General features: G+C 39.0%; 1 protein-coding gene across 2 annotated transcripts in view; it reads right to left on the bottom strand.

Annotated features, from left to right (window-relative positions):
* Window positions 1–2,460: 2,460 nt before the first annotated feature.
* LOC104588381 (KH domain-containing protein At2g38610-like) overlaps window positions 2,461–14,209 on the bottom strand; it is a 44,798-nt gene continuing 33,049 nt past the window's right edge. The window contains exons 4-7 of one of the 2 annotated variants that reach the window (XM_010246286.3): window positions 12,015–12,131; window positions 11,774–11,890; window positions 4,443–4,586; window positions 2,461–3,048 (exon numbers count right to left, since the gene is read on the bottom strand). In XM_010246286.3, coding sequence (XP_010244588.1) covers window positions 2,902–3,048; window positions 4,443–4,586; window positions 11,774–11,890; window positions 12,015–12,131 — 525 coding nt within the window. In that variant the 3' untranslated portion in view covers window positions 2,461–2,901. The remainder of the gene's footprint in view (window positions 3,049–4,442; window positions 4,587–11,773; window positions 11,891–12,014; window positions 12,132–14,209) is intronic. The other variant, XM_010246287.3, reaches the window with a different exon arrangement.

Raw genomic sequence — 14,209 nt, 5'->3', positions numbered from 1 at the left:
TAGGATTGTCGTCCATTGGCACATAACTCAGGAGTAACGCTCTCGTAACTATGGCCGAAGGCGGTGGAAGTGATGGTGGCGATTGAAGTGGATTTACACTGCTGGGTCTAGTGTACGCCAACCTATGATAGAAGGGCATCGCTTGGGTGGTAAATTTGCGGGAGGGCAACACGTACTAATACTCCTTAACCTAACCAGCATTGAATTGATTTGATAAAGTGGTAGAACTTTGAATGGGCAACACATACTAATAGATGAAAGAGTAGGCAACACGTAATTAGATTGTTTAAGAGAGAAGTGAAAGATGAAATGGATATATAATAGATATATAATATTTAATATATGATATATTTATATATTAATATATAATATAATGAATTTTGATTTCATAATATATATATATATATTATAATAAAATATATAATATATTATTAAATTTTCAATTTTGACTGAAATAACTAAAAATCGAATTAAATTTTTTTTATTTCAGTTTTTTATATTTCAATTTTGATACAATTTTCATTTTAATTCAATTTTTAATTTTTTTATTTATTCAATTCGATTTTTAACCGAACAAACCAAATAGGGTGAGAACAGATGTGGCTTGCATATCTTTGTGCCTCCACATGGACATGGCAACAATGATAACAATAACATGAAACCACGTACTAAATGGTGGCATCCCCTCAATCTTTGGTTCAATGTGTTGGTTGTTGACATGTATCTTACGGTACAACACGTATTGTTTCCACTCAAACGCCCCACAGCACATCCCGCCGTGTATTGTAAACATCTTCCGATGATAGTACTAATCCCAATCATATCATCATCGGAAGATGTTCACACTACATGGCGGGACGTGCTGTGGGGCGTTTGTGAGGCGGAGATGATCTCGTTTTCAGTGTCACTGAAATGCTAAAAACAAAGATTTAGGGGATTCCAATAAATTTAAATGTTAGAAACCCTCTTTGAAACTGAAAAAAAAAGAAAAGAAAAAGTTGTTTTTGTACCTTTTTATGGGTAGAGCATTAATAACTTTTTTTGGGTATTTGGTGATAGGCCGCCCCGATTCACCATGGGGGCGTTGAATAGTGAAGCATCACAATCATAACCCCCCCTGCTGGAACAGATGGTTTGCATATCTTTGCTTTCTATCCTCTGAATGTAGTTGAATTGTAGAAATATTTGGAAATCATACTATTTGAAAGAGATTGTTTTACACATTTACCTCTACCCCTATGAATTTATAAGGTTTTCTTTGTGTAGATGAAGAGAAAAAAAAACGGAACAATGGGAAGAAAATGGTTTATTAGTAAGAATGGTTCCACCAACCAAAGAGAAACAAAAGAGAGATGGTTGAGTGAAAGAAAGGTAGGGCTTTTGGAGAATAAAAGATCATGAGCATTTCTTCATAGAGTGAAGTCATTTCTTAAATCTCAGACGTCCATTCAGTGCAAACAAATGAGTTCTAAATGCATTACACAGTAGTCCACGCAACTGATGTGGATAAAGGCACCTTGCTCAGATCACTATTCAGAGCAGAGGTTTCCAATAAGTATGTCTCATTCAGAATCCATGTTACAGAAAACTGAAAATCACATGTTGCTGTGGCTCCAACAGTCCAGTACGGTAACAGAAAACCGAGAATTAAAACAAGGTAGATGTCCGATGTCGGTCCTTTCACCAGCTCAACACCCCAAATTCAGCTCTAAGATTTTAGAGTGCAGAACGATCTCAGCCTCCAGGATCTCCTTGCAAGTTTTTTCAAAGTTGGGGAACTTGTTTCAACTTGGATACCATGTGATGATGTTTAGATACCAAACATCAAATAAAGTTTCCTTCCTTTCATTACTGCATTGGGCAGCCTACATCGTCCATAAATAGAATAGACTACTGTCCCATACTTTGCAACAATGGAATGGACTTACTGGCTTATATTTAGATCTGCACTAATCAATTGGTTAGAGAAGGTCTAATTACACATCTTGACACTATAATACCCTGAATACAAACCATTGAAATATCCTACCATCGGAAGGAAACAAGATCACATACTATCCAACTATAGTTCCGGAACTCGTACAACACCAGGCCAATTATTTAGAATAAGAAATATGGTGCTCGGAAAGTAGCTCAACTCAAACAAGCAGCAGTGATGGAATTGACATGGTCATTCAACCACTTTAGATAGTACTCCAAAGTCAAGAAAGTTAATTTGTTCATTTGCAGAGTTGGCATATCATATTATAGCAATGAAATTTGTCAAACTTCAAAAACTTCACCTGGTATAATTTCAGGTTGATCTGTCTCTGGATCATCGCCAATTCTTGGATGAACACTTAAATCCTAACCATAAAATGGTACAACCAATGCACAAAACAGTTGACATACTTTCCATACCCCACACTTTAGAATCCTATATGCACAGAAACCAAACCAGGAGAAGCCAAATTCCAAGTATACTTCCTTAAATTTTTCTGTTTCATAAATATGAAAATAACCATTTGTTAAAGAAAAAATATCAGACGACTCACATAGCTAACAAACAGACTCAAGTGAAGATCCCTTGGACTAGGGCTTGCTATTGCACAATTAATACATCTCCCACACATGTCAAACCATAACCTGAGGTTAGTGAAACAAAAATAAAACTAATAAATGCCCTAAGCTTACAACAAACATATGGACATCATCAAAGCCAAACTACAGCCAATAAAAACCGTAGTGGATATCTACTTTACCCCTTTCCTGTTGTCACAAAGAAATTCCCACCAGAAAACTCATCAACCAGTTCCATCAAACCCCTCCCTTCTGTTGATCTTTTGCAGTTAGATGTCTTGGGAGGTACATATGTCACCAGCGTCTGCGATCTGAGAAACCATTGAAGAGGAGAATATTCATCTACCGCCCAGTTTTTGCCCGCTTCATTCCATTTGAATTGAAAGGAGAGACACTACCACTTGGTCGAGGGCTCTCTTCTCTAAAATTAGAATTGAGCATGGCCAGTTCCCGTAGCTGTTGCCTCTTATAGAAATCTTGTGACTCATCCTGAATGTGGAAGATGTAAAACATGAGAGTAAAACAATGCCCATAATTATCTGTTGGAAGGTGTCTGGTAGGCAAATGATAACAAGCTTCACACATGATGCATATGCAAGGAAATGGAGACACCATTTGACTGGCCCTACATAAATAACTCCAATCTAAGTGACTACTCTTTCTCATCCATTAACCAAACTTCTTTTAATGAAGCACATGTCTGTTGGCCCATTCAAAATTTCACCAGTAATGGGCAGAAGTCAAATTACTCTCCAATGTTTGGATTTCTCTTTAGGCTGCATTTGGTTGTAATACAAATAAATTTGTACTGATATAAAACTATGGCAGTGCAAATGATTCGAGTGTAAATTCTGACCTATTTTTGTTTCAAATTTTAGCTTATTTTGTTTGAATGCAGTACAAATTAAGTAAATTAAGACATGAAGCAGAATAAAATAAAACCTAAAACAAAATTAAACGAGAATTTGCATTTTCTTCATTTGCACTCCCATGCATTAAAGTAATTGATCTTCGCCTTATTTTCTTTGGGCATCCAAAAGAATACAACACGATTAACAATTGATCTTCATTTACAAATTACAGCTGGATCAGACTCCTCGGATCTGCATCATGTACTCACACGCCACTAAAGGATCATAGATTTTCATTCTGTCAAATGGATTCCCTAGCTTTTCTCATATTTCTTAGTGTAAGGAGATGGAATCACATAAACCATCTCACACAAATACTCGGCAGAGAGGAATATTCCAGTTAGAGTTATGACAGTGAGTTAAGCCTTCTGCTTCACATATTATTCTCATGTATGAATTTGCAGGTGAAGATGGGATTGATCCCATGCCTTGTGTATTAGTGTTCTCATTCTTTAATAAAATATAGCCATCTAACGGAAATAGAGGAACTACAACACGATAAACATGTTCACAGAAAGTCAAATCAGAATGGAGGCCAAGTTATCCTCATCCCAGGTATCATCATATGGCATACGTGCTGAGAGGCTAGGAGGCACCACTTGGTGCCCTGTTCATAATATAAAGCAAGACTCGACTGCAGGGGACCACCCAGAATGCAAAATGCAGGGTTGCTGGCATAACAAAGGAGAAAATCTGTGCCAAAAACTAACCATCATTAGCTTAGTTGAACATACATATTGTTTATAACGTGAATTTGAGGAAGGATAGTCCCATGGAAATGTCATGTTTAGCATACAGATAGCCCAGGTCATTTTACTTCTTTGGGTAGCCTTACTAAGATTTACATTGAGCTAGTGGAATGATGTTTGTATTTCCTACAATTGTATCACCTTGCAATAGGAGGTCCAACTATAAAACTAGTATAACTACCAACTAGAATCTGAGAAAGGGGTTTGGATTAGAAATAAATACCACAGGTTTAAGCAATTCCTCTATAATTTCTTGGGCTTGTCTCAGCCTTATATCAACAATATTGACAGGTAACTCAGCCTCAACCAAAATGTGAAGTGGATCATTGAGGTGCTCGTAACCTGGTCTTCCCCTTAGCTTCTCCTCCTTAAGGGCAAAGGAAAATGAAAAGATTCAGCACAAAAGTTATGAAGGAAATTCAAAGACCAAGCAAAGGTGTATGTATTGTATGCTAAATGCATACACAGGCATAGATGCATGTGGACATGCATAGAGAACAGGTTTAGCAGTTGAAACTGTTTATTGAGCTAAATGACCGAGAAATCTTCCATGTGGCAAATTAATTTAGAGCCTAAACACCCCCCCACCCCGGCGGTTCCTGTCGCCATCACCTTATGTTCATGGAATATATTCCAGCCAAAAAGACCTTACTACATATTCAAATAAGCATTTTCTATATGTTTCAAAAATAAGCACTATTTCAAAAAAAAAAAAGCATCTTCCTATATCTTTCAAAATTTTAAAATTTTGAACAGTTAATATGTTGTAAAATTAGTAATGAGAAGGGAGAATGGAACTTATCATTCTGTGCTTTCCAAACCCAGAGTGCAGCAATGTAGCAGAACAGGTACTGAACAAGTTGACAATGAATTGATCAATTGCAAACTGGAACAGGCTGAGTTGTGCCACTTAGTCACCCTCCTTAAAACCGCATTTGCTTCCTACAGTGCAACCGGGTATTTTCAAATCGGTTTCCAAGATGAAACAGCCCACAGGCTTCTAGTAGACGTGCACTCGCTTACCAGTCCTCCGTGAATCACCAATGAAAGATTGGTGTGACTCGAGGAAGAATCTGAGATTTCTTGTTTGGATGAAAACTCTATAGTTGGAAGCGACCATTTTCTGGAGCTGGGCGACATGGAAACCCTTTTCAACCTTAATCTAGAGGATCAAGCCTCTCAGTTTCAGTCTAGTCTGAAACTGATGATAGACGTAAGGACATCGGACACTGTACAAAACCTGCCGTCAAAGGAGAAGGAACCAACCCAGAGCCATAGACAGCTTCAGGGAACATCTATAGGGATGAGTGAGGCGAGCCAGGAGATAAGTACTAACACACCAAGCAAGGTCAAGGTGCCAGACCCAGGCCAAGGCCATATGATTCAGAAAGACATTGACCAACCAGCAACACCCACTGAGTCGGGAACCGGGGACGCCATCTTTGTGCCCTCTCTGAGCCATCCTACAACCAACCCAGGTTTACCAAGTATCCAAGGGAGCTGTGTGAATTCGGTTTTGGTTACTAATGGTGATTGTGCTATCCCTGCAGACACTACAATCGAGAACCAATATCACAAAGAGCCCCAGAATACTGAAGGTGCCCAGACTGACAGGGAAGCAAGTTATGTGGTGGGGAAGGTAGCAGCAATTGATGTTGTTGGGGATAGCAGAGAAGATGTTGTAAGGAAAACAAGGGTGGTAGAAGGTAGAGGGAAAGAAGCTGAGGATCATGGGGAGGGTGAATCTGATGAGGAAATAACGCAAGGAAATGGGTTGAGAAGATGGGGCTGAAATTTTCGCAATTAAGCCCAGACAAGACTCAGAAGGAGTTTTTTGGAGGAGGAAAACCAGGCAAGAGGCAGGTAAGGGAGATGAAAAAACAGAGAGGAGGGTGGGGCAAGAGGGTGAAGGATGGTGGGATAGGTGGAAGCAGGGGCAGAGCGAGGGGGGACCCAGGGGAGCCATGGCCCCCCCTATGATTCAGAAAATCTCAACTATATTACAACTTTCTATGTAAATTTTTTCCTACCCCACTCTCTACCTCAGTGTTTGGCCCCCCTATGGGTCCACCCATACCTTCATTTAAGTTTTGGCCTCCCTTATAAAAATTTCCTGGCTCCGCCCCTGGGTGGAAGGAGAGGCTAAAGATAAAAAATAAGGCAGGGATAAATGATGTGATGATGAAATGAAGATTATAAGTTGGAATGTTAGAGGACTGGGGAGGGTAGCAAAGACAAGACTCATAAAGGAAGTGTTAAGGAGAGAAAAGCCAGATGTGGTGATGCTCCAAGAGTCTAAGGCATAAGAAATTGATAGAAGGTGGGTAAGGAGTGTTTGGGGAAGCAGAGACATTGGATGGACCATGGCCCCGTCGTGTGGTGCCTCAGGAGGAATAGTCACTATGTTGAATGAGAATACGGTGGAATGTGTGGAGGAATTAATAGGTAGGTTCTCAGTGTCAACAAAACTGCAAAATCTGAATGATAATTTTAACTGGGTGTTGACAAATGTTTATGGGCCTAATTCGTATAGGGAAAGAAATGAGATATGGGAAGAACTGGCAAGTGTGAGAGGTTTGTGGCAAGGCCCGTGATGCTTGGGAGGGGGGGTTTAATGTGATCAAACATACTGCTGAATCGAACAATCCGAGACAAAGGATAACCACCAGCATGAAAAGATTTAATAATTTTATAGACACATTTGAATTGAAGGAAATAGCGATTGGACAATACAGATATACCTGGACTAATTGTCAGGAGAACCCGATGTGCTCAAAGTTGGATAGGTTTCTTGTGTCCTGGGATTGGGAGGAACATTGGATTAACATGATGGGCAGGAAACTACCCAAGGTCACCTCATATCACTAGCCAATATGTATCGGACAAGGGACAGATGGGGAAGGACCGAAGCCTTTTAGATTTGAGAATATGTGGTTAACGATCCCAGAGTTTGTGCGAAAGGTTGAGGAGTGGTGGAAAGAAGATAACCCCCAGGCTGTGTGGGAAGGGATTAGATTCCGTAGGAAGCTTCGGAATTTAAAAGTTAAAATCAAGGAATGGAATCTTCATATATTCGAGAGGTTAGAAGAGAGGAAGGCTAATCTAATAAACAGAATTGAAGAAATAAACAAGGAGGAATCAGGTTCATTGGTTGTGGGGGAAAGAAATGAGAGGTTTAATTAAAGAAAAGAGATGGAAGCCATACTCCTTAGAGAAGAAATGACTTGGAGGCAGAAATCAAGAGTGCGTTGGATCAAAGAAGGGGATGGGAACACAAAATACTTTCACATGATTGCGAATGGGAGAAAAAGGAAGAATCTGATTTTTATGTTAGAAGTGGAGGATCACACAATAACTAATCATGATGAGATTGCAGAGGTTTTGGTGGATCATTTTTAATCAATCTTAAGAAGACCTATTTCAGGAAGATGGAAGCTGGAAGGTTTAGATTGACCAATCCTAGAAGATGCCGTTAGTAGGAGCTTGAAGAGAAAATTTGAATTAGATGAGGTTAAAGGAAGCAATTTTTTTTATGGATCGCTCTAAAGCTCCCGGGCCCAATGGATTCACTATGGCTTTCTACCAGGACTGTTGGGAGTGGCTAAAGGATGATCTAATGCGAGTCTTTGAGGAGTTTTATGATAGGGGGATTGTCAGTAAAGGGGTAAATGCCACTTTTATTGCGTCGGTTCGCAAGAAATCTGGTGCTAGCCACACCAAGGATTTTAGGCCAATCAGTTTGGTGACAAGTCAGTACAAAATCCTTGCAAAAGTCCTCTCCCTTCAGTTAAAAAAGGCCCTCCCATCAATCATATCTCAATTCCAAGGGGCCTTCATCCAAGAGAGACAAATATTAGATCAAATACTCATTGCCAATGAGTGTGTGGAGGATTTCAAGTTAGTAGGAAGGAAGGGCATTGTGTGTAAGCTAGATCTAGAGAAAGCCTATGACTTGGTGGACTGGGAGTTCTTAATTGAAGCATTAAGGAAGTGTGGTTTTGGAGCAATATGGTGTAAATGGATTAAAGGATGCCTACAATCTTCTCACTTCTCAGTGTTGGTAAATGGTGCAGTCATTTCTTTGGTGCCCTAAGAGGAGTGAGACAAGGGGACCCGTTATCCCCTTTCCTCTTCACCATTTTAGCTGAGGTCTTTAGCAGATTGATCTCGAAGGCAGAGGAGATTGGTTTGTTAAAGGGTTGGAAAGTAGGAAGGGAGAGGGTGGTGTTAACTCATCTAAGAATGTTGGTAAAACTCTTTGAAAAAGTGACAAATCTAAGAGTGAACCTTAATAAGAGTCAGGTGGCAGGGATCAATTTAGCACAAGATGTTAATGTGTGGGCTGAGGAGTTAGGGTGTTTAAGAAGTGATTGGCCACTCAAGTATTTAGGCCTCCCCTTGGTGCAAATCCTAGAAGCATAGGTTTTTGGAATCCAATTGTGGAAAGGTTTAAAAAGAAACTCGCTGCATGGAAAAGGAATTATATTTCTCCAGGGAGAGATTACTCTCATTACCCTAGCAAACCTGCCAATTTACTACCTCTCGGTGTTCAGCATGCCACAAGCTGTGGGAAAGAAACTAGAGAGAATAATGAGGGACTTTTTGTGGGAATCGGGCGAGAAGAAGAAAGATCATTTAGTAAGATAGGATCTAGTATCTAGGAGGAAAGAATTTGGATGAATGGGTTAAGAAGGTTGAAGGAAAAGAATGAGGCTCTACTAGGAAAGTGGTTATGGAGGTACCTACAAGAAACAAACAAGTTGTGGCACAAGATTTTGACTAGTATTCATGGACTCTCTAAAAATGGTTGGGATGTTGGAGTGTCTTACAGGGTTTCCAGTGCTTCACCATGGAAAGCGATTCACAAACTCCTCCCATTGTTCCTCACTCATGTTAGGTTTGATCTCAACTCAGGTAACAAAGTTAAATTTTGGAAAGATGTATAGGTGGGTGACTCTTCTTTAAAGACCTTATTCCCATCAATTTATGCCCTGTCCGGACATAAGGGCAAACCGGTTGCTGATTTCCTGTCCCCTTCTCCTTCACAGTCTGGTTTTGCATGGAATCTGGGTCTTCGCAGAAATGTGCGAGACACGGAGTTGGATTTGGTGTCTTCTATTATTCAGCTGCTTGACGTGGTTTTTATTGACCCTGCTAAGCAAGATACGAGAATCTGGATTCCTAACCCCCTTGGAGCTTTCAGTTGTGCGTCCTTCTTCAAAACCTTGACATCTCTTCACTGGGATCCAATTTCCAGTCCGAGAAGTCTGGTGTCGCCCTATTCCCCCCTAAAGTGGGTGCTTTCTATTGGGAGGTTTACCATGGTGCAATTAACACTTGTGATCTAATGCAAAGGAAGAGGCTTGGTTGGTGCCTTTCACCTAATTGGTGTTGTTTGTGTGAATCTAATGGTGAAACTGCTCTTCGTATTTTTGTTTCCTGTCCTGTAGCTGGGATTGGTTTTTTTCTCTCTTTGGATGCAAGTGGGATACCCCAGTGAGCTTGGGAAGACTGTTTGAGGCCTCCACTTTCAAGTGGCCAAAAAGAAGAGAAAAAACTTTGTGGAGATGCACATGGGCAGCAGTACTTTGGATGTTATGGGAGGAAAGAAATCAGAGAATTTTTGAAGGAAAGCAAAGGTGCAAGGAATTACTGGTAGAAGGGATTATGTTAAAAGTGATCTCATGGGTAAAATCGATGGATTTATTCTCAGATTTTACTGTGGATGATATAACCAAGAAATGGAGGACTGTAGCATCCACGTCATCTGCAAAAAAGAAGGCAGTAAGAAGTTGGGATCCTCCTGAATCTGGATTCCTCAAATTAAACTTTGATGGGAGCAGTTTTGGCAACCCAAGCATGGCTGTAATTGGTGGGGTCATAAAAGATGACATGGGGAATGTAGTGGGGCCCTTTCCGGCCCTATTGGGTTGGGAGACTCCATTACAGTTGAACTAAAAGCAATGGTCTTCGGAATACAAAAAGACATGGAAATAGGTGTGAGAAAGTTGGTTGTAGAAGGCGACTCCAAAGTGATTATAAGCTGGCTAAAGCAGGATGGAAAGACTCCATGGGTATTCAGAAATGAGATCAAGAAAATTAATCACATTACAAAGGATATGCAGTTATTATTTCAGTGGACTCCAAGAGTAGCAAATGGGATTGCAGACCAACTAGCAAAGCAAGGGGCTAATAGGGAACATTGCTTTTGGGCTCTGCTGTAAGATCGTAAAGCAAATCTTAGGTGGAATGTTATTGGACATTGGGGTAGTCGAGGCTACCTAATCTCTGTACTTATTCTCATATCACTTTATTAATGAAATCACTTTCACTGATAAAAAAAAATCACCAATGAAAGATGCTCAAAGATGTTGAAAGATGATGGACAAAGAAGAATGTAGTCATGTGTTGTTTTATACCACCGGGTTGATCAACACTAATTATAGACTGTTTTCAATCACCCAAATGGAAACAGAGGTGTCCTTATAGAGAGATGTCTCTCCAGAACAGTATGCAAGCCATCTGTTCAAAGAGACAAAGAGAATTTGGGGACAGATTTATGCTCTCCTTGAGGAGTATAGGCAAATAGAGGAATCCTTGAGGAGTATTGTAGGGAGCCAGATAATTAAATTCATTCATTGTAAACTCTTAGAAGCAAGAAATATGAATTTAAATATGAAATGCCAAGTGTGAACATTGATAGATACATGGATAAATGTGAATGTGTTCTTGTATGTTGATTGTGATATTTTTCTTCATAAAACCCACTAGAATATGTGATTTTTATGTATGTATACCTTATTAAGGCCTTATATTTAGTGTTATTGATGTGTTTTTATGATTTATTGAAGTATTTATGTTGTTTCAGTGTGTATCTTGATTTTTCTCTGATACACGTGTATCTAAGGCGTATCCTGATACGCCTCTTAAGATTGCCTTTCTGATACACCTTGTTTGTGACTGACTTTTTTGTAGGGAAGAGAAACTTCTTAATAGAAAGAGAAAGTATAGAAACTTCAGTGAAGATGTTTCACCACGAAGGGTATACTAAAAGCAAAATAGACATTTCACCAATCCATGATTGACAATCAGATTTCTACAGTCAACTTGTTTCTAGAGCCCATTTGTTCTTCAAAAATGCATATGTTTCTTTCCTTCCGTATGCACCAAGAAACAGCAAACAAACAAGAAAAAATACTAATGCTCCACAGAACATTAGCCTTCTTCCTTCCAATACTTGGGACTGAAAATTGCCCCAGAAATAGAGGATGGAGATGAACCATTGGAGCCTTTTTGGCTCCCAACCAGATTACCACATGAAAGATTCCTAGGTCATTTAGGGAAGCTTACTAAATGATCCAACTATTAAACCTATTCCTATATGTACATCTGTGTGTATGAATATGTATATATGATAGATATACACATGTACATACAAAGGTATGCTTATATAAGAAATCATGCTTCTAGTTTCCCAGTTTGCCTTGGTGGACTCATGCAAAACCCATGTCTTCATTGCAATAAAAGTTTAAATCTTTAAAAAGTACATCTTACATTGCCTGGGTCTTTTATGGAACCTTTTCCTCTAATGTACACACGGCAGCCTGTAGATGCTTCCACCCTTTTTAGTGAATTGCCTCTGGGGCCAAGAAGTCGCCCAACAAAATTGAACTAGCATCCATAAAATGTAGTTAGTCATAGTATATTTTTATTCTTATATTTATAAATAACACATTGTATTAGAAAAATGTCAAGTCACCGAAAATTAATATAATTAAATATGGATAAAGCTTACATTTGGAAAAGTATCTACTGGAATTTCCAAGCGCAAAATCTTCTTGACAACATACGAACTTGGGCTTGTCGATCCCCCTTGCCAGTCCATTGTCATCCCTTGTAGCCCACCTAATCTCTGTCATGCAATAAACCGTGTATTACTTTTTTCTTGTGGTTCATGTATATACTTCTTTATGGATTCAAAATGAGATCAAAGAGTTTATTAAAACTTCAAAAAAAAAAGAGTACAAGAGATAGGAAAGCAAAGAAAATAAAACACAAGAGCCAATAGTCTCGGTTGTTGTTGTGTATATAACTCATAATGTACAATAAGAAAATACAAACAATGCATGAAATTTCAAATAAATGAGGACAATAGATGAAAACAGTAGAAAAAGAGAAAACAATAATCTAATTTGATAACAGTGAAAAAGAAGAAAAAAATGAGTTCTTAGTGAGAAGAGAAGAAGAGATTGGGAGAAGCCAATAATGATTTCGCCGCCCCACTCATTAACTTATATATTCATAAAAAAAAAAAAAAATTGATTACAAAGATTAATATGCCCTTAATAGACATAAAAACAGTCCCAAAAAGACGACATAAACTAATGGGCCTTGAGCCTAATAAAACTAACTAACAATTATAAACAAGAAAAACATAAGACAATGCTGAATCTCAATACTCCCCCTCAAGTTGGGAGTAGACGTCACACATTCCCAACTTGTATAAATCATGTTCAAGCTTATTTCTTGCAACTCCTTTTGTGAGAACATCAGCTATAAATCAGATGCAACATATGGTAGGCACACTTCTCTAGATGTCACCATTTATCTTATGAAATGTCTATCCACCTCTATATGCTTCATTCTATCATGTTGAACTAGGTTAGGAACAATATTAATTGCTGCTTGATTATCACAGTACAACATCATAGGCTCTTTTGCATCAACTCCAATCTCTCCTAATAAGAACCGAACCCGAAGAAGCTTTGAAACACCATGTGCCATAGCTATACATTCAGCTTTTGCACTTGACCTAACTACAACTGATTGATTCTTATTCTTCCATGAAACCAAATTACCTCCAACAAGAGAGCACATTCCTAATGTTCCTGCCATCTAGGCGCCATGCCCAATCAACATCTATGTAAGGTTTTAGCTTCAAATGTCCATGGTCAGTAAACAACATCCGTCTACCTGGATATCCTTTCAAACAGGCAAGTATCCTGTCAATGGCTTCCCAATGTTGAACTTGTGGAGCATGCATGTACTGACTCACCACACTAATTGCGTAAGAGATATTTGGTCGTGTCATGCACAAGTATAACAACTGACCCACCAATCTCTGATACCTCCCAACATCATTTACTAGCTCACCATTTAAAGCATAAATTTTGTGATTCTAGTCAATCGGTGCATCTAACCCCAAGTTTTTTTGTCTCCTATAATAGGTCCAAAACATACCTCCTCTAGGAAATAAAGATTCCATGTTTGGACCTTGCACCCTCAATGCCCAGAAAACACTTCAACTCCCTAAGATCCTTAATCTCCAACTCATGGTGTAAGTTTTTCTTCAATGCATCAATCTCACTTAGGTCATTTCATGTGACTACAATGTCATCCACATACACTACCAATACTAACACCAATGATCCCCTTCTCTTTACAAACAAAGTATGATCAAACTGGGTTTAAGTATAACCAAACACAATCAATGCTTTCTAAACCTTTCAAACCAAGCTCTAGGTGATTGTTTCAAACCATATAAGGATTTTTTCAATCTGCATACCTTTCCTTTGGTCACATCATTGTAAAAACCAGCTAAAAGGTCCACGTACACCTCCTCTTGCAAATTTCCATTAAGAAAAGCATTCTTCACATCAAGTTAGAAGAGGGGCCAAGAGTAAGCAGCTATTAGAGATAAAAGAATCCGAACTGAACTCATGTTGGCCACCGATGCAAAAGTCTCCAAGTAGTATATCCCATAAGTCTGAGTGTACCCTTTTGCAACCAGTCTTGCCTTGTACCTTTCTATGCTTTCATCAGCCATGTATTTCACAGTATAAACCCATTTGCATATGTCTCCTTTCCATCAAGTTCCCACAACTTCCCATGTATGATTTTTAATCAAGGATTCCATTTCCTCCTACATAACTGTATTCCACTCAAGTTTGGAGAGAGCCTAACTAATAGTCTTGGGTATATACACAAAAT

The sequence above is a fragment of the Nelumbo nucifera genome, chromosome 2, assembly GCF_055504915.1.
Source record: "Nelumbo nucifera cultivar China Antique chromosome 2, China Antique-T2T, whole genome shotgun sequence".
NCBI classification, from domain to species: Eukaryota; Viridiplantae; Streptophyta; class Magnoliopsida; order Proteales; family Nelumbonaceae; genus Nelumbo; species Nelumbo nucifera.
The sequence above is the reverse complement of the archived record's forward strand: the minus strand, read 5'-3'. Positions and strand labels throughout refer to the sequence as shown.